Source organism: Nycticebus coucang, chromosome 6 (genome assembly GCF_027406575.1).
Source record: "Nycticebus coucang isolate mNycCou1 chromosome 6, mNycCou1.pri, whole genome shotgun sequence".
Lineage (NCBI taxonomy): Eukaryota > Metazoa > Chordata > Mammalia > Primates > Lorisidae > Nycticebus > Nycticebus coucang.
The window spans coordinates 23,786,765-23,807,894 of record NC_069785.1 but is presented as its reverse complement, the minus strand read 5'-3'; the positions used below and the strand labels follow the sequence as shown (position 1 = coordinate 23,807,894).

Below are 21,130 nucleotides of genomic sequence, written 5' to 3'. Positions count from 1 at the left end.
ACCCTCCCATCCCGTCTCTACTAAAAATAGAAAAACACTAGCCTGGTGTTGTGGCAGGCACCTGTAGTACCAGCTGGTCAGTAGGCTGGGGCAAGAGGATCTCTTGGACCCAAGACTTTGAGGTTGCTGTGAGCTGTTACGCCAGGGCACTCTAGCCAGCAGAACAGAGTGAGACTCTGTCTCAGAAAACAAACAAAAACTTCAAGGTAACCAAACTGACATCGAACAACATAACAGAGGGAACTTAGAAACTAAGAGCTTATTTATGCAAGTAATGAGCCAAATCCATCCGGTAACCACGCCATCCTGAGAAACTCCTTTAGGGATACCAGCAGCATCCCTAAGCCTGAAGATGCCAGTATTAGGATGTCAGTTTTAGAGGCAGTTCATTCCTTTAACACAGCAGTCTTAACTTGCGGGTCGCCACCCCTTCGTAACAATGAAAATACAAAGCAGCATTAGGAAGGTGGAGAACCACTGCTTTACAAACACCAGCCCATTCTGCACCAAGTCCGAAATGTGACCACACAGCACACTCTGTGAAAATTACTTCTGAAATTAGGTTTTCAACCTTTCCCTTAGGAATTGTTTTTAAACAACCATCAAGCCAGAAAATGTTTCCATGTTTTATCAGGGGAATAAAAAAGGCGCATTAAAGGTGGAATTTTAATGAAAAAATAATGAAAGATGAATGAAAAATTAGGCTTGTTAGCTTAACCTCTAACATTGAGCACCCTGGGCGACACATTAGAATCACCTGGAGAGCTTCAAAACTTCCTAACACTCTGTGCCCCTGCCTGAACAATTACACCAGAATCTCGAGGGTGGGACCCTGGGATCAGTACTTGTTAAAGCTCCCCAGGTGATTCCAATGCACAGACCAGTTAGACATCCTCTGCTTTATTAGGAGTTAGTATAAATTTTGACTTTTAATTAAAGCAGGATAAACTCGGCTTCTTAGGAATACAATACTCTCAAATGTTAGCCAACTGAAGACAGAACTCTGTCATTTTAACAATTTGTAATTTGTCTTTTTAAATCCAATGTACCCCAATTTGACTTTTCTCTCTTCTCCAGATATTTCCAAAGCAGAAAGCAATTACCTGTTAAATTCAGGTATTTTTCCTCAGTACTTATGGTGAATTCGAGGTACAAATGGAGAATGAAAACTCTCATAACTCTCTTCCCTAATCTTCTACCATCCTTGGTTGGCCTTTCCAGAGAGAGAGAGAGACTCCTCTTAAATGTTCCAAAAAAAAAACTGAAATGAATCTTTGGATAAACCACTGTGAAACTCAATGAACTATTTCCTTTATTTTTGATAGTCACAGACTCAGGGTCCATCATGGAAATAGCTGCATAGTTTTGACTCTGCCAAATCACTCATTGAAGTGACATCACAGGAGGGCTGCCTGTGCCCTGCAGGGGTTCTGAGTAGCATGTACTGGCCCCTTGGGCACCTGCCTGCTGAGCTGTGGCGTAGTGACTTTTTTCCAGTAGTGAACTCTTCTTAATTATATAGCATCATGACAATTTACCCAGCCTAACTGAAGGAGGTTTTCCAACTCTGATTGAGGACGCTCAATAAACAATCATGAAAAAGACAGCTTTTTCTGGGGCTTGAAATTTCTCCCAAGGAAAATATCAGGGCCTGTGGCTAGATGACTGGACTTCTAAGAAAAGGGTAATTCTCTCTGCCATGGAAAGGATACCATCTTTAAAGCAGACATGAAAATAAGCATCAGAAACCTTCCAGCTCTCAAATGTTATTTGGTCTCTTTTCCTGTAGATGACATTCAGAGAATACAGGGAATGAAATCAGTTGCCTAGTGGAAATACTAACTCATTCTAATCAGAAAGGCAGTTGTTTGGCTGATGGTAGTATATTTGTGTCTCAATACAAAATGATATGGAATGCTATTCAACAACAAAATGAAGGAAGTACTTGCATATAACACAACATGGATGAACTTTGAAAACACTCCTCAGGCCGGGCACGCCTGTAATTTTACCACTCTGGGAGGGGGAGATGAGTGGACGGCTTGAGCTCAGGAGTTCCAGATTAGCCTGCGCAAGAGTGAGACCCTGTCTCTACTAAAAAAAGTAAAATCACCTGGGTGGTGTAGCAGGCATCTGTAGTCTCAGCTACTTGGGAGGCTGAGGTGAGAGGATCTCTTGATCCCAAGAGTTTGAGGTTGCTGTGAGCTATGAAGCTACAGCACACTACCCTGAGTGACAGAGTGAGACTGTCTGAAGCAAACAACAAAAAAAACCCATTATCCTCAGTAAAAGAAGCCCCACAACACATAATTCCATTTATATGAAATGTCCATAAAGGAAACTTTATAGAGATAATAGATTAGTAGTTACCTAGTACTAGGGATGGGAAAAAAGGAACCAGCTGACAATGGCCAAAGGTGATCGTTTGAGGGATGATGGAAATGTTCTAAAATTGGATTGTGGTGATGGTAGTTCAAATCCGTTAATTTATTAAGAATCATTGAATTCTACACTTAGAATAGGTGGGTTTTATGATATTTAAATTATAACTAAAACTGTTTTTAAAGAATGATATTGTAGCAGGAAATAAATTAGCAAAGGCTGGGCGTGGTGGCTGACGCGTGTCATCCGGCGCTGAGAGCCCGAGGACGATCCCGTCTCTAAAACTAGCCGGGCTTCCGGGGGCGCCCGCAGTCCCAGCTACTCCGGATCGCTTGGGCCTGAGAGTTTGAGGTTGCTGTGAGCTGATGCCAGGGCGGTCTACCAAGGCTAACAAAGTGAGACTGTCTAAAAAAAAGAAAGAAGAAAGACATTAGCGTCTAAGTCTGGGGGTGGTTCCTCAGCCCCAGTGACCGGTCCCCTGTCACTAACACTGCCCGAGAATTCCTCTTTCTCCAGGGCCACCTGTACAAAGTTATCAGCTTAGGGTCGAGGGGAGAACACTACCAAATCTGAGATTCTGTGCAGTCACACAGACATCAAGTCTGGAAATTTGGAAAGGCAATAGGGCACAAATTCTTCCTGATTTAAGAAAGAAGCAAAGGCAAAATAACTGCTGTCCGAGGTGTGGCCACCTCATAAGCGCGGCCCGTCGCGTCACCGCAATCCGAGACCCCTGCGGAAAGTCCCACTCCAGCAGAAACTAAGTCGGGAGGTAGAATTCTTAGGTGCGAAGAAGAACCAGTCGGGGTTTCCACAGGGCATGCGTTCACCAAATCCGGGCTGGTTTAGAAGCAGGGACTCTGTTTCAATGGGACACGGAGGTTGGGAGGTCTGTTCTCAGGCCGCGCGGACCTGGGGGCTCTGCCGGGCCCCGGGCCTCTAAGTGGGCGCGGGGAGGGAGCGGTCCAGGCCGCTGCTGTCCAGGCGGAACCCGGGCTGGCGGCCAGGGCCGCGGCTCCCCAGTCGGGAGCTGTGCGTGGGGGGCTCTCACTGCCCGGTCCGGACGGGGCGGCGGGAGGCCCGCGGGGAGGCCGGGCCCGCACGTCGGGAGGCCTCCCCGGCCCAGCGGGCGGGTTCGGGTCTCCCGGGGTGCGGCCCCTGCGCGCCCCCGCCGCCCTCCCACGCGCGTTCAGACTCCAGATCCCGCGGGGTCCCGGGACTCTGAGGCCTTCGCACCATCCCTAGGACCGACGCCGCGGCCAGGTGGCCTAGCCCCGCTCAGTCGGGAAGGCGCCTCCGCGCCCGCCTCACCCCCGCGCAGGGCGGAGGAGGGAGGAGCTAGACGGCCACCGCCCGGCCAGGGTCCAGCCCCCAGTCCGGCCCCCGCCGCAGCCCCCGCGCCCCCTGCGGCCCCCGCGCAGTGCCCATGCGCGCCGCCTGCCTTAATAGCGGCCGCGGGAGCCGCGCTCTCCGCACTGGGGCGCAGCCGGGCGGATCCCGTGCAGGTGCGGCGCCTCGGGCGGCGGGCGCGGGCTGGGGATAGCTGACGCCGGTCACTCGCGTCCTCCTTTGTCGCTCAGGCTTGTCTGTTTGCATACTGGCGTCGTCGCCCTCCCGGGTCCGGCCTTGCACATCGATTCTGGGTTTGGCTCGCTTGGCAGCCGGCGCGCGGCATCCAGCCCTAGAGGGGTGCTGGCCCTGGGCTGCCGCGCTCCGGTCTCCTCCACCCACTCGGGCGCCCCTGGGTGTCCAAGGGGTGCGGACGGTCTCAGTGTGCTGAGGACCGGGGACCTCCGCCTCCGACTCTCCCAAGCCCGCCTCGCGTTCTGCCTCTCCCCAGGTCTGAGCAGCCCCTCGGCCACCATGTCTGCAGCCTGGATCCCCGCCTTCTGCGTCGGTGGGTGCGGGTCCCTCCCAGGCCCCTGGCTCCGAGCGGGGTGGAGGCTGCAGCCGACCCGCGTGCTTCGCTCTCTTCACAGGTGCGTGTCTGCTGCTGCTGCCGGAGCCCGCGGGCAGCGACGGAGCCGGTGAGTTGAGGGTCCCACGGGCGGTCCGGGCGCTCGGAGGGGCTGAGGACCGGCAGGTAGGAGCGGGGTTCAGATCGAGCGCCCCGGACCTTGGCCCCAGGGCCGGAGATAGTGGGCGCGAAGGTTGGAACCACTGCCTGGCGCAGCGGGTCTTCTCGGGTTGACCTGTTTCTCCTGCGGGAGGGGACTTCTGGGGTCCAATGGGGACGTTCTTCCCAAGATACAGAAAAGAAGGCCTCTTCTCTTGACTACTCCCACCCCCGGACCCCCCGGGCAGGCCGAGTGCCGGCGGGCGGAGGTCGAGGCCCAGGTATTTTTTGAGGTCCACGGAGGGCACCCGCGTCCCCGGTGGTCCGACTTCGGACTTGGCGGCGAGTGCCGGAGGCTGCCGTCGGCGTCCAGCCTTGCTCGACCCGCTAGCTGTGTTTCTAGGTGTAATCCCTCTAAATTTACATGCGAGAACGTCTACAAAGTTTGTCCCACGTGTAAAGGTCCGGGTATGGGTGTGCTTTCTACAACATAAAAGGCAACCTCTTTCTAAAATCAACTTCTGTTTTCCTTGGAAGTAGAAATGAGGGTAAGTATCGCGCCCACCCGGCTGCAACCCTCCCCCTCGCCCCCCAGGGACATCAGCGTTAGTAAGTAAAGGTGGTCAATCAACCCCGAATTCCGATGCCACCCCTCCCTCAGCCCAAGATGGGAAGAAGGATTAAGGCTGTTTGATAATAGGCTACTGTTTCTGGTAAGGATGCTAACTTCTTCAGCCATCTGGAGGGTTTCAGAGCTAAGGAAAGGGCGTTGTGCCCGGCATCCTCCCTCACTTCCCAGGGAGTGTTCAGTCCCAGGGACAACTCGACCCAAAGGGCACGGAAGAGGGTCCTGTGAGAGGCGAGCCACTCAAGCGGACAGTATGACCAGGAATATTCCGGCCTTGGAAAAAAATTTTTTCATTAACATCTGTTTCAGAACGGTTTGGCCAACCACGATTTCACATGCTTGGAAAAAAGAGTATTTAGTGATGCTAATCCTAATTCAATATCCACAGTAAATTGACAAATTAACATGTTGTATTCCGTTATCTTGTTATGTTGCCAAGGGTTCATCTCTTCCTAGCATCTTTTGCAGTAAGAACTTCCTTTATTAGTTAGGGCAACTAATGTAAAACTAGTGTAATGTAAAACTAGTGTAAAACTTGAAAATACTAAAGTGCTTTCTAAAAATGCATTCACTGCCTGATATATCTCTTTGGACAGATCTGGAGCAGAAATAATCAGGTTCAATTATGATTAAAAGTGCTCCATTCTAAAGGGACTAACTTCCCTTTTCCCTGCCATTCGGGAGTTGTAGAATGTTCCTTGGGCAAATTAATCCCATGGCTTTAATTTCCTCATCTATAAAATGATGAGGTAAACCACGTTCTGTGAATCTAAGCATCTTTTTACTGGTTTGCTTGTTAAGTTCCCATGTGGTTTTCACAGCTTTGCCTATGTAGGGTAACAGGGATGAACAGTCTGATGAGGGAAGGGGTGGCTTTTTCATGAGTCTAGGAAAATGTTCCACAACTACTCAGTCCAGATTTACTGCCTTCACCTTGGGCAACTAGCTTCACAGTGTCATCAGAGTTGAGACTTTTATCCAGAAAGATTAATGTGCAATGACTAATGTTATTTTCTAGTTCTGATACATTTCCAATTATGTATTTCCAAACTGTTTACCAACTGAGAAAATTCTCATTTATTGGACTATTATAGTGGTTGGGAACTAAATTAAATTAGAAACCAGCTTGTGGCTTGCTAACATCTGGAATTGTATAGAATATTCTTAAAGTCAATATTATTGTTATTTTTTGGGGGGGGCCACGGGGCTGGGTTTGAACCCACCGGCATATGGGGCGGGCGCCCTACCCCTCTACCCCTTTGAGCCACAGGCGCCGCCCTAAAGTCAATATTCTTAATTACAAATGTATAAATCAGGAAAGTAAAACTTAAATCTCCTATTCTGCTTTCCCCGTCACTGTACCCAGACAAGTCCCAAGGATGTTTATTACAGTCCCTCTTTTCTCTTAAGTTCCTATTCCGATCACATGCTTTACCAGAGGCTTGGACATAAGGAAAGAGAAAGCAGATGTCCTGTGCCCAGGGGGCTGCTCTCCTGAGGAACTCTCCGTGTTTGGGAACATAGTGTATGCTTCTGTCTCCAGCATATGTGGGGCTGCTGTGCACAGGTAAGCAGAGCACATGAGGGTGGGGTGGGGGGACTCAAGGATGATCATTTCTTTTCCTGTTTTAGCCATTTAGACCCTCTTCCCATTTTTTTATTCTGGTGTCAATTTTGACCATAGAAGATAAATACATTTTTAAGGTTTTCCTGGATATCTTTGAAACGCTAAATATACAAGGGAAACTTTCTGATAAAAGCCACATTGCATTAGTTTTTGATGACTAGATTCCTGTGATTCTAAAACAGTCCTAATTATGTCATATCTTACTGAGTTGTTACTGTGTGCCAGCCATTGTTTTAACTTCCACCACAGCTCTACAAGGTAGGTACAGTTTTATTCCACTTTACAGATAAAGGAACTGAATTCAGAGAGTTGTTAGGTGTCTTGTCCAAGGTCTCTATTGAGGGCAAATACCATGCTATTCTGAGTAGAATGGCCACTGTGATAATTTTTTTTTTTTTTTTTTTTTGAGACAGAGTCTCAGAATGTCACCCTCAGTAGAGTGCTATGGCATCACAACTCACAGCAACCTCAAACTTTTGGGCTTAAGCAATTCTCCTGCCTCAGCCTCCCAAGTAGCTGAGGCATAATGCCCAGCTATTTTTTTGTTGCAGTTGTCATTGTTGCTTAGCTAGCCTAGGCTGGGTGTGAACCCACCAGCCTCAGTGTATGTGGCTTGTGCCGTAACACACTGTGCTCTGCACCTACTGTGATAATTTTTTTTAAAATGTAGTTGAAAGGCATTTAAAGTGAGTATCTTAGGAAAATTGATGCTTTTTTATTAATTTTGAATCACTGAGCTATAGGGGACGGAATAACTGCAAATATGTTCTTATTAACACTTGAAAAGTTTGACGGCACAAAACCATTTCCCCAGGGAGACTTTGTTCATGTGTAAGCAAGTTTTTAAAAGGCTGGCAGCATCCTTCGAGGACTTCCCTGCTCAACTGTTTTCTTGATTAATCAAACCAATGGATGCAGCATGGCACAGTAAGTCAGTTGGGTGCCCTGGTAAAATGTGGAGAGCATCTCAGCTGTTATTCTTGTGTTTCAGGGGAGTAATCAGCAGCAACTCAGGGGGACCTGTGCGAGTCTATAGCCTACCAGGTCGAGAGAACTATTCCTCAGTAGATGCCAATGGCATCCGGTCTCAGACGCTTTCCAGGTGGTCCACTTCTTTCACAGTGACTAGTAGGTACAATTACATTGTTCTCTTTTGTATAAATATTGCCCCCTACCCCCCGCCAAAAGAGTGTTTTTGCTTTTCTTAGTCCACAAAAAACCTGTGATCAAGAGTGAAGAGGTCGGGGTGGCGCCTGTGGCTCAAGGGGTAGGGTGCTGGCCGCATATACCAGAGGTGGTGGGTTCAAACTCAGCCCCTGCCAAAAAAAAAAAAAAAGAGTGAAGAGGTCAACTATGGGTGGACCCACTCAAGCCAAATTTGGGTAAATGGGGAAACAAACTTTCTTACTGTTATGATGGCAATAGAAATTAGAAATGTCTGCAGTCAGAATAACCAGGCATGTACTAAGTAACACTAAACCAAAAAATTAGTGAATTTTGTGATTTCTTTTTTTTTTTTTTTTTTTTTGTGGTTTTTGGCCAGGGCTGGGTTTGAACCCACCACCTCTGGCACATGGGACCAGCGCCCTACTCCTTGAGCCACAGGTGCTGCCCTGTGATCCTTTTAAAATATAATAGATAAGCATTTTGATTCTCTGAAATCAGCATGCAGCATGATGTTTTTACCTGTAATCACCATTACCCTACTCTCTCTATATTATCCTATGGAGCCCTAAATTTGGTTCACAGAGCTTTGATGGTGAAGAAGGAAGAGGAAAAAGCTAAACTTCTCTTTATTTTAACAGAAGGCAAAAGTGGAAGCCAGGAAGCCACAGGACTAGCAGCGTCCACAGCACGTCCACCAACAGGTATGAAATGTGGAGCCTAACTCCCAGGTGCCTGGCACAGCACTTGGAAGTTATAAATGTGTTGTTACTAGTAGCTTTCTTTCCCTTAAAAGTTGATATTAAAGAGAAACAAAGCACGTGTTTTAAGTTTACTGCTATATTACATATGAAAACATTTACTTTTATTCTTTAAACTTATCCTTCTAATATTTTCTATTATGAACTTGACCTATCATTATCTTGCAATGCTACCATTTCTCCCTGTTTTGATAAACCGTGCCTAGGAACTAGACAAAAGTATCATGAACTTCTCCCTATTCTATTTGCTTCATTAAATTTCCTTAATCACTGCACTGTCACATTAATAAAAGAAATTAGTGTGTTTAAGAAATAACCCAGGATCTCCTTTGTTAGAACTGTGACAATTTTGAAGTCAAAGAAATTAAGAACATTAGGATTTAACTCTTGTCTCAATTCTGAGTTTGAGAGGTCAAATTCCTGAGTTGAAGGCATATCAAATAGATAGGCATACTGTAGTCCTATCCTTTCTTTGTTGGGTTATTGCTTCTCCAGTCCAGAAAATCACGAGGAATTAACTTTTTTTTTTTTTTTAATTAATTTATTTTTTTTATTGTTGGGGATTCATTGAGGGTACAATAAGCCAGTTACACTGATTGCAATTGTTAGGTAAAGTCCCTCTTGCAAGGAATTAACTTTTTAAAAAAGATCTTTTTATCAGCTTGGCACCTGTGGCACAGTGGTTCTTGACTGTAGAACCACATACACCGAGGGTTCTAACCCGGCCCAGGCCAGCTAGAACAACGATGACAACTGCAACAAAAAATAGCTGGGTGTTGTGGTGGGCACCTGTAATCCCAGCTACTTGGGAGGCTGAAGCAAGAGAATCACTTGAGTCCAAGAGTTTGAGGTTGCTGTGAGCTGTGACATCACAGCACTCTACTGAGGGTGACAGTGAGACTCTTGTCTCAGAAAAAAAAAAAGATCTTTTCACCATAAGCTTTTCCCCCTGTGGGCTTCTTGTCATGAAACTGTCTCCATTTTGCTAATGGCAAGTGCTTCCTTTATTTTAGGTAAACGACTAAAGAAGACACCAGAGAAGAAAACTGGCAATAAAGGTAAGCAGCAAGCTGTCCATTTGGGAAAATTGCATTTCTCCTCCTTCCTCGTGAGACTAACAGAAGGACTTGTTTGGGTATTCACAGACTGTAAAGCAGACATTGCATTTCTGATTGATGGAAGCTTTAATATTGGGCAACGCCGATTTAATTTACAGAAGAATTTTGTTGGGAAAGTGGCTCTAATGTTGGGAATCGGAACAGAAGGACCACATGTGGGTCTTGTTCAAGCCAGGTACCAACCTTGTTAAAATGGGAGATTTTTTTAAATTAAATTGTATGTATTTTTTTAATTGACACATTATAATTGTACATTACATGTATATTATAGTTTTTAACTGAGATGTGATAATTGTACGCATACACATATACAATTGTACTGGTAATGAGGCACATAGGGATGTTTTGAGACATAGAATAGTGGTCCCATCAGGGTAATTAGCATATCTATCACCTCAAACATGGATCATTTTTTTGTGTGTTGGAAACATTCCAAATGGGAAATCTGAATGAAGTCTTGAAATGATGACAAGTTATCAATCCTTTTAGTAAGTACGTGAGTTTCAGTTCAATATAGACATGTTGAATTGTGCACAGGGTGGGCTCCCAGACTGTAAGTTCAGGATTTAAATCTACCTTGGCAGACTGAGTAGGTGTGAGTGTCTCTTTTTTGGGATAAAGGGATTGTCTGCTGTCTCTGTGAGGACCAGAAGATAGACCAGAAGGGTCCCCTTGCTCACATTGATCTGCTCTGCGTGTCTGTTCTGTGCAGTCCCCAGTTTCTGTTTTCTGAAGGAAGAAGCAATAGTCTGTCTCTACCCCTCCCTATTGTGTTATTATTCTTTTTAGCTTTCTGTAATTCACTTGATTGGAGAATCTGAAGCTTTACCTTTTTATTTTATTCATTTAGAAATAACATTTATTAGTAGCTCTTAGAATTATAATATGCTCATTATAGAAAGTTTGAAAATATATAAAGCACCACAAAGCAAATTTCCCAAATCATGTGCTCTAGAGATAATCACTGGTTTATATCCTTTTAGCATTTTAAGAAAATATTTGGCTGTATGTGTTTCTTTTTTTAAAAGCTCAGACTATAAAAATGTCTTGCATCCTGTTCTTTCATCATTTAGTATTTTGAGAATTTTCTTATATTACAAATATTCATCAAAAATGATGTTTCATAACTTTCTTTTGCATGGTTATTTAACCATCACTCTATTATTTTTTCACTATTGCATATTACACTGTGATGGACATCCCTATATCATATTTGTGCTCATTTCTGATAATTTCATTAGAGTCCTGTAAGTGAAGTTTTGACATTGTTAAGGCTTCTGACAGAAATGGTGAAATTGTTTTCTACAAATTTGAACCAGTTTAAACTCTTATCAGCAGTATAGACATAAGGGTGTCACCAGAACCGTTATAAATATTTGTTTATATTTCATTTGCTCTTATGTTATTTTTTTACAATGGCTCTGCTCTTAGATCTTTTTTTTTTTTTTTTTTGGGTGTAGGATGAAAATTTAAGTTTGTTGATTTTTATATAATTTAACCATTTATCCCCCATTTAAAAAAAGAGTTCCTTGAATTAATTATTTCCCCATTCCAGAACCTCTGGTACTTTTTACTTCTATATTCCTCTCTGTCTAATAAAAATCCTGTCTTATCACTGGAAAGAAAAAAAAAGAGTTCCTTATTCCACTGATTTGCAGACCTCTTTTATAAAGAAGTTTGGGCAAGTCTGTTTCTTTGATCCATATGTTAATTCTTACATCTTCTCTACACTGTTTGATTATTATAGCTTTACTTTACATTTTAACATCTAATGAGGCAAATTCCCATAGTACTCTCCATCACATACTTTTCTTGGCTGATTTGACTCAACTGTTTTTCAAGATGAAGGCTGTATTACTTTGTAGATGCATACAAAGACTAGCTGCTCGTAACTTCCTGGCTTATAGTTTTTCTACTCCAGAAAGAACATTAAAATAGATTAACTATATCAAGATTTTGTATTTGAAAAGAACAATGTTATTAAGAATGCAAAGATAGAACTTATTTCATAAGTCATAATTTGGAAAAATGACCGTAAAAGTGAAAAGCTTATCAATCCATGAAATCTGATTTTTGTGACCCATCATTCTATCAGGTATGAGAACCAGGTAGTCAGAAATAAAATCAGTATTATACTTGTCCCTCAAAAAATCTTGACAATAAAATAGCTACTAATAATGCTAAGATCTTAAGATTTTATGCTTATGACATATTGACTTACCTAAAAACTAAGCACAATAAGTTGATTTGTTTATACTAAACGTGGTCTCTGATAACAATGAATAGTTATAACGCTGAAATTCTTTTAATAGGAAATATGGAAAAATCTCAATTTAAGATTAGCAAATGTCATTTCATTTATAATTCAATATTGTGATGCATCATCTCCTTATAATTTTTTCCATTTTTATTTATTTATTTTTCTTGAGACAGAGTCTCACTTTGTCACCCTTGGTAGAGTACTGTAGCTTCACAGCTCACAGCAACCTCAAATTCTTGGGCTCAAGCTATTATTTTCTTGCCTCATCCTCCCAAGAAGCTGGGACTATAGGTGCATACCGCACCTCCTGGCTGTTTTTAGAGACAGGGTCTCACTTTGGCTCAGGCTGGTCTCGAACTCCTGAGCTCAAGCAATCCACCCACTTCAGCCTCCCAGAGTGCTGGGATTACAGATGTGAACCACCGGGCCTGGCCTCTTTTTCCATTTTTAAAATGTTGGTCTTCTCTGCAGCCATTCTACCCTGAATGCGCATGATCTTGTCTGATATTGGAAGCTAAGTAGGGTGGGACCTGATTAGTACTTTGATGGGAAAATGTTGGCTGAAGTGTCATTGAAATTATTTCCTCTGACCAGACAGACCTGGGTAAATGGACTCATACTGTTTAGAACTTCTGAGCTCTTCCACTGGAACAGACCTAGTCCCACTCCATCTGCCTACTAGTTTAGTTCAGCTGCTTGTGTCCAACTCTGTAGACTTCCATTAAACTTAGGGCCCTGAGCCAAGTCTGGTTTCAGGTGCTCCAGAAAGTTTAGGCATAGACTTTGGAGCCAGACCACATGAATTCAAAATGCAGGTATGTTTTTTGGGTAGATTATCTAAATGCACTGAGCCTTTTTCTTCATTTGTATAATTGGGATAATAATTTCTACCTCATAGAGCTATGATGAAATAAGATTACAATATATATTTGGTGTTATCCACAATATAATAAAGCAGGGTCAGCGCCTGTGGCTCAAGTGGCTAAGGCACCAGCCACGTATACCTGAGCAGGCAGGTTTGAGTCCAGCAGGGGCCTGCGAAACAACAATGATGGCTGCAGCAAAAAATAGCCAGGCGTTGTGGCGGATGCCTATAGTCCCAGCTACTTGGGAGGCGGAGGCAGGAGAATCTCTTGAGCCCAGGAGTTAAAGGTTGTTGTGAGCTGTGATGCCAGGGCGACAGCTTAAGGTTCTGTCTCAAACAAACAAACAAATAAAGCACTTAACAGTGCAATTGTCTATTACATTTCTGAAATATCCCCAGTAATTCAAGTAAGGATGCAATGCCTTGAATATATACTATGTGATTTGTAAAGAAACCTGGGAGTTGTCTGATTTTAAAACTTTTTTCTCCAGAGGTAGGATCCAGCTCTGTTCCCCAGGCTAGAGTACTGTCATGCAATCATAGCTCACTGTAACTTCAAACTCCTGGACTCAAGTGATCCTCTCACTTCACCTTCCTAAGTAGCTAGAATTATAGGAGCATGCCTCCATGCCTGGCTAAGTTTTTAATTTTTTTGTAGGGATAGAATCTTGCTAGGTTGCCCAAGCTGGAATCAAACTCCTGGCCTCAAGGGATCCTCCTGCCTTGGTCTCCTAAAGCACTGAGATTATAGGCATGAGGTACCACAGCTGGTCTAAAACTATTTTTTAAGGCATGTAATAATGTTGCTTGACTTTTCAGTTTTCCCTGAATCGTGTTTTTTTCTGTTTTTCCACTTAGTGAACATCCCAAAATAGAATTTTACTTGAAAAACTTTACGTCAGCCAAAGATGTCTTGTTTGCCATAAAGGAAGTAGGTTTCAGAGGAGGTAATTCCAACACAGGTTAGTAGACTATGATGCCTGGGATGTAAGCAGGAGAGGGTTATTAGTGATCAAATACGTAAGCAGTATTATGCTATTTTATATAAGCAAATGTGAAACTCCTCCTGGCGCTGAAATCCTGGGTGGGTCTGCATTTGATCATCTGAGAAATATTCAATTTATAATGGATGATATACCAAAGGGTTGATATTTCTTATATTTAAAAATCTAAAGCATTGTGATTTATAATTCTCATACATTGGATTGGCTAGATATCATGTTAGAGAAGTCCTGGTTTATAAATACTAAAAGGAGGTGAAGATCAATGGGTCTATCTAACGAATACAGATGTGGCAGAAAGAATCAGAGTGGCACTGTGGTCACTACTGAGGAGTTTCTTGTTCTGAGTCCTCAGGGTTACTAATTGATCAGTGCGGGGCCAGAGAGCACAGAACCAGGGGTAGGAGTTTGTGACGTGACTGACATGCAGTGAGGAAACGGGAGGCCTCTGGGAACCAGCGGGGGAAGTAAAGTGGGTTCTGAAGACAGAAAATAGGCTTGATAGAGCACCAAACTTTCTCATCTGCTGCATCTATTATAGAACTGAGTTCTATGTAATTCTTACATTTAGTGGCATCAAGCTGCTACAGGGATACAGAAAAGGCATTTGAGCAGTGGTAAATGTTGTTCATTTGCCTCTTTTCAAACCCAGGAAAAGCCTTGAAGCATACTGCTCAGAAATTCTTCACATCTGACGCCGGAGTAAGAAAAGGGATCCCCAAGGTGGTGGTGGTTTTTATTGATGGCTGGCCTTCTGATGACATCGAGGAAGCCGGCATTGTGGCCAGAGAGTTTGGCGTCAATGTATTTATAGTTTCTGTGGCCAAACCTATCCCTGAAGAACTGGGAATGGTTCAGGATGTTGCATTTGTTGACAAGGTAAGGTGGCGAGGGACACCTTCTTGTTACAGTGATTGTGATTCAGTTATGGACCTCTAAGCATTGTACAGATTAGCCCATGTCTAGATTAACATTGAATATTTAAGATTGTTTTTATAACTTTTAACAAACAACTTTGGGTCCATTTGGGTAACTTGTGTGTGTCTCCCTCATTAGGCTGTCTGTCGGAATAATGGCTTCTTCTCTTACCACATGCCCAACTGGTTTGGCACCACAAAATATGTAAAGCCTCTGGTACAGAAGCTGTGCTCTCATGAGCAGATGATGTGCAGTAAGACCTGCTATAACTCCGTGAACATAGCCTTTCTGATCGATGGCTCCAGCAGTGTTGGAGATAGTAATTTCCGCCTCATGCTTGAATTTGTTTCCAACATAGCCAAGACTTTTGAAATCTCAGACATTGGCGCCAAGATAGCTGCTGTCCAGTTTACTTATGGTCAGCGCACAGAATTCAGTTTCACTGACTATAGCACCAAAGAGAATGTCCTAGCTGTGATTAGAAGCATCCGTTACATGAGTGGTGGAACAGCTACTGGGGAAGCCATTTCCTTTACTGTCAGAAATGTGTTTGGCCCCGTGCGGGAGAGCCCCAACAAGAACTTCCTAGTAATTGTCACAGACGGGCAGTCCTATGACGACGTCCGAGCCCCAGCTGCTGCCGCACATGATGCAGGTAAGGCCCTCGTCCTTTGTGTAGGGAGGGTACTAAGAAGGGACTCAGTGAATTTATGGAGTAAATGAAAACTTAAGCATTTGTTTCATTGAACAAACACCTGTAGTGTGGCAGTCATTGTTCTGAGAGCTTTAACCGATATTAATGGATTTAGTTGGCCTACAAATCTCATTCTACAGATAAGAAAACAAACTCCCCCAAAATGACACAGCTAGTAAGTGACAAGGCTAGGACCCAAACCCAGGCATTCTAGCTCGAGTCACTAGAATGTTGTTTGGAGAAGTGCCATGAGAACATCGTGTCAAGGAAATGTGTCACTTGGCTCATACTCAGAATATATTCCCCAATAATCTGTCCTCATAACCTGCTATGAATCTGCTATTCAGTAATTTATCCTTTTGTTTCAGTAGTTTTCAGTCTGGCATGAGCTTCCTAAGATAAGGTCTCTAATAAAGATTTTAATCCTTAGCCCATCTAAACTTCCTTCTTTTTCTAGAGATAGTGGAAACACACTCTAGTGTGACAGAAGGAATAAGAAGGGCTTCTTTCTTACTCACTCCAACTTTAATACTACTTTTGGTGAAATTTGTTGCTGGGATCAAATAGGCCAGCAGAAAGCTGAGGTTCCACTGTCTTGGGTCAGAACTGAGTGACTTGGGAAGGGCGCCCACAGCTTTGCTGTTTTGTGCACTCTTCTGCGCCTCCCTTCCCTTCTTAATTCCTAATCACTTAACCTTTTTTCTTCATATACCTTTTTTATTTCTGCTATTGAATTTTTATATTGATTAAATACTATTTTTATTAAGTAGGACATAACTGATAAATACAATTTAAGCTCTATATCTGGCTCATAAATATTTTTTTATGTATAAGCAACGATCCTGTGTTAAGTGAAGACCTGTTTGCTGTCCTACTCCTTAATACTTAGGTTATGGAACTAATTTATGGTTAACAGGATGGTATTCAGGCTAAATAGTAAATTAAACTTTAGGCGGTTGGGCCATATTTCAAAGTTTCATGAAAATAATTCCTAGGTGATAGTGAAGTGAAAGTTGCTAAAGAAAATAGGGTAGACTTTTAGGGTTAGATTATGTTGGTTTTAAAGTCTAATTATGTAGTGTGCTAAATAAACTGGAATACAGAATTTATTTATTATTTTACTCAGCCCTGGGTAGAGTGCTATAGTGTCGTCGTAGCTCACGACAACCTAAGCAATCCTCTTGTCTTAGCCTCCTGAGTAACTTGGGCTACAGGCACCCACCACAGTACATGGTTATTTTTAGAGACAGGGTCTCGCTTAGGCTGGTCTCAAACTCCTAGAGTGTTAGGATCAGAGGTGTTAGCCAAGGAATGCAGAATTTAAAAGTATTGAGGAAAGGCCAGGCATGGTGGCTCATACCTGTAATCCTAGCATTCTGGAAGGTCAAGGAAGCTTAGGAGTTGGGAGACCAGCCTGAGCAAGAGTGAGACCCCTGTAGTCCCAGCTACTCAAGAGGCTAAAGTAAGAGGATCAACTGAACCCAGGAGTTTGAGGTTGCTGTGAGCTGTGACACTTTAGCATTCTACCCAGGACGTCTGAGTGAGACTCTGACTCAAAAAAAAAAATGTATTGAGGGAAACTAAGAAGAGGAAAAAATATTTTTACTTTTTTGTCAAAAGTGAGAGATTGGGGCGGTGCCTGTGGCTCAGTGGGTAGGGCGCCAGCCCCATATACCGAGGGTGATGGCTTTGAACCTGGCCCTGGCCAGCTAAAACAGCAGTGGCAACTGCAACAAAAATAGCTGGGCGTTGTGGCAGGCGCCTGTAGTCCCTGGTTCTCAGGAGGCTGAGGCAAGAGAATCACCCTAGCCCAAGAGCTGGAGGTTGCTGTGAGCTGTGACACCACAGCACTCTACTGAGGGCGACAAAAAAAAAAGTGAGAGATTGCTAGTGGTGACAAATTATAAATGCTTTCAACAGGCCTTTTTATCATTTACACCTGCTTTAAGTCTTGACAACTCCTGGCACTGTATGCCACCGGAAGGGGGTGAAGCCTTAATTCAGGGGTCCTCAAACTTTTTAAACAGGGGGCCAGTTCACTGTCCTTCAGATTGTTGGAGGGCTGGACTATAGTTTAAAAAAAAATAAAACTATGAACAAATTCCTATGCACACTGCACATACCTTATTTTGAATTAAAAAAAACAAAACGGGAACAAATATAATCACACTGCTTCATGTAGCCCGCGGGCAGGGGAGTAGCTATAGATGAACTCCAAAAATATTAAGGGAAATTTCACCCGGAAGATAGATGTAGTCTATACTAAGAAACTTCTAAATCAGTGGTTCTCAATCTTCCTAATGCCATGACCCTTAATACAGTCCCTCACGTTGTGGTGACCCCCAACCATAAAATTATTTTTGTTGCTACTTCATAACTGTAATTTTGCTACTGTTATGAATCGTAATTAAATATCTGATATGCGGGATGGTCTTAGGCGACCCCTGTGAAAGGGTCGTTTGACGCCCAAAGGGGTCGTGACCCACAGGATAAAGAACTGCTGTTCTAAATAAATACTTATACAACTGGGATTGAGGTGAATTTCCGTAATGTGCTATCACCTTAATTAAAAATGTACAGTTGTACTAAAGCCTTCTAGTAACTCAAGTGAATGCAGAAGAAAGGCCTCAATGAAACTGGAAATCCATCTTCCCAGAAATCCCTGGCTGGCAGTTTTGTCACATTTTTTGCTTGGGGATTATAAACTGGCAATTTCTAACTATTAGACCACAGAGATCAAAATGGAAGAGACAAGTTATTCCCATAGGACTGACTAGTCACTATTTCCCAACCACAGGATCTTACACCTGTGTTGTCCTGTAGCTTTAGTGTGCTGGCGGGGACTCTTAGCATGTCACTGAAGTGATGGCAACAGGCAGCCCTTTCTCATGCTCATCTCAGAGGGAAATGTTCCACCCTGTATGCTTCCTGTAGGTTTAAATTTTTTGTTAAGATATTACGTTATCAGGTAAAGAAAGTTTCCTTCGACTCTTAGCTTATTGTTGTGGCATACAAACTTTTATCAAATATTTTTATCAGTGATCATGATTTATCCATTAGTGAAATGAGTGTGGTGAGTTAACATTGGTAACAGAACTTCTGGTTTTGACCACTTTTTTTTGAGACAGAGTCCTGTGTCATCCACGCCTTAGCCTACCTCACAGCAACCTTAAACTTCTGGGTTCAATCCAACTGCCAAAGCTTACTGAGTAGCCAAGACTATAGGCACATACCGGCATGCCTGGCTAATTTTTTTCTACTTTTAGCAGAGACCAAGGGCTCACTTTGCTCAGGCTAGTCTCAAACTCCTGATCCCAAATAAGCCACCTGCCTCGGCCTCCCAGAGTTCTAGGATTACAGGCGTGAGCCACAGTGCCCAGTTTGACCCAACTCTTTTACCACTCTAATCACAGTAACTGTGCAAATTTAACAATTTGGTATAGATGATTAGTTCTTCAGAAATTACCAGGCAGTTTTCTCTACAACTATGTAAATGTATAGAAATGTATCGACATAATTGTATATATAAGTTGGACTTGGTTTTAATTTACTTTAAAATAATTCCATTGTAGGCATCACCATCTTCTCTGTTGGTGTGGCTTGGGCACCTCTGGATGACCTGAAAGATATGGCCTCTAAACCAAAGGAGTCACATGCTTTCTTCACAAGAGAATTCACGGGATTAGAGCCAATTGTTTCTGATGTCATTAGAGGCATTTGTAGAGATTTCTTAGAATCCCAGCAGTAATGGTGACATTCTGATGACTGATCTAATGTGTAAAGTGTATTCTCATAATGCTGAAATACTATAGCATACTAGGATCAGATACAAAACTGTTACATATATCAACAGCTGTTTTAAGCACATAAGCATTCCTTTAAAGCTACTACCTTCTGATTACAACTTAGTGTACTCTGGAGCCTTAGCTGAGTGTTATGAACAATTAAACATGGCCCTTATAAACTCAGCGAAGAAGAGATACCTTGGATTAAAACCTTAGGAGTTCTAATATGCCTAACTAAACATACAGATATGGAAATTCCACAGCTCAATAAAATAATCTGATACTTAGACCAAAAAAACATTCCTTTTCTAATCATTCTGTATTAACATGTATAATAAAGAGCTTAAGTAAGTGAGAATCAGCTCTTTTAATGTAGTTCAATTATAAACATTTTGGCCAAGTGTTTTTTTAAAAACCAATAAACAATAGCTGTTACTTCCCATAGTAAAAAGTACAGATATGAAATCATGTATCAAGCTTCTTTTGTAGAGCATTTTCATAAATTAAGACTAAAATATGATACTGAACAAGATAACAGGATTGCCTGGTATTTTTCTATTTATATCCTTAAATTTTATGTGTACAGCTATATGTAGCTCATACTCTAAAGTCAGCCAAGTACTGAAAAAAAGGTAAGCTGGTCAAGTTTTACTTACTACTTACACTATAAACATTTACCTTTGAAGAAAAAGACATTCCTAATAATAGAACTGCAGAAAAAAATACTGTGGTTTTAATATTTAAGCAATAAAATGGCTAGTGACTTATTATAAACTCCCCTTAATTATTACAAGTATCCTCACAAGGATACCCTAAAAGTTCTATATTCACTAATTCATGTGGAAACACCAATCTGAACTTTTAAAATCATGCAATAATACATTTTTTCAATTTTTCATTAAATTTCTACTGTTAAGTATTACACGAAGCTACAAGGTTACACCGTATGGGATACTTTTGAGTACTTGCTTCAACAGCAATATTTTGTAATTAACATTATTAAACATGCTGTGATCTTGGTTCCTAAGAAAGACCATCAGGACTTAAGGTGACTTAGATCATTGGCTCACCAAGGTTTTTTCTCACAGAGGTGCTTTTACTATCATGTCATTGCCTATTTTCTCTAAAGATGGTCTGTCCCCTCGTCTCATCCATCTATCCACCTACCTCCCTTCAAACATACACTGATCCTGTCTGAAACTTTCAGGTCAACTGTTTGGTTGTAAACAAAAGATGTTAATAATGAGTTGGAAAAATACACTCCACGAAATCTTTTCATCTAACGGTTTTATAACTTGTATAAGAGGAATACAGTTTTACCTCTTGTGAGAGAAGCAAAACTGAGTTGCCTTTGCTACTACATAAAATTGGGTAAGACAGAGTTTAAGAATTAGACGTCGTCCCACCTCCCTCCTTCATAAAAAGCTACAAATATGATTCAACCATGTAACAAGTTAAAACCATTTTTGGTGTCTAAAATTCTTAACACAATTGTTCCCCAGTTAACAGCACAAATTCTCAGCTAGGAGTACCACCCCTTAGAAAAGCTTTAAGGGAAACCTAGCTGCTTCTAGGGCAGTGCCTGTGGCTCAGTGGGTAGGGCGCCAGCCCCATATACTGAGGGTGGCAGGTTCAAACCCAGCCCTGGCCAAACTGCAACAAAGAAATAGCCAAGCATTGTGGCGGGCGCCTGTAGTCCTAGCTACCTGAGAGGCTGAGGCAAGAAAATCGCCTAAGCCCAAGAGTTGAAGGTTGCTGTGAGCTGTGTGATGCCACGGCACTCTACTGAGGGCGATAAAGTGAGACTCTGTCTCTACCAAAAAACAAAAAAACCCTAGCTTCTAGTCACTAGAAGCTCTTTTAATCAAGTT

General features: G+C 42.7%; 1 protein-coding gene across 1 annotated transcript; it reads left to right on the top strand.

Annotated features, from left to right (window-relative positions):
- Positions 1 to 3,835: 3,835 nt before the first annotated feature.
- On the top strand, positions 3,836 to 19,554 carry COCH (cochlin). The gene is made up of 12 exons (XM_053594908.1): positions 3,836 to 3,887; positions 4,223 to 4,279; positions 4,362 to 4,409; positions 6,477 to 6,633; positions 7,685 to 7,821; positions 8,499 to 8,561; positions 9,632 to 9,676; positions 9,764 to 9,911; positions 13,720 to 13,823; positions 14,515 to 14,741; positions 14,919 to 15,435; positions 19,047 to 19,554. Exons 2-12 carry the CDS (start codon positions 4,246 to 4,248, stop codon positions 19,220 to 19,222), a joined length of 1,656 nt encoding a protein of 551 aa, XP_053450883.1. The 5' UTR covers positions 3,836 to 3,887; positions 4,223 to 4,245; the 3' UTR covers positions 19,223 to 19,554.
- The last annotated feature ends 1,576 nt before the right edge of the window (positions 19,555 to 21,130 follow it).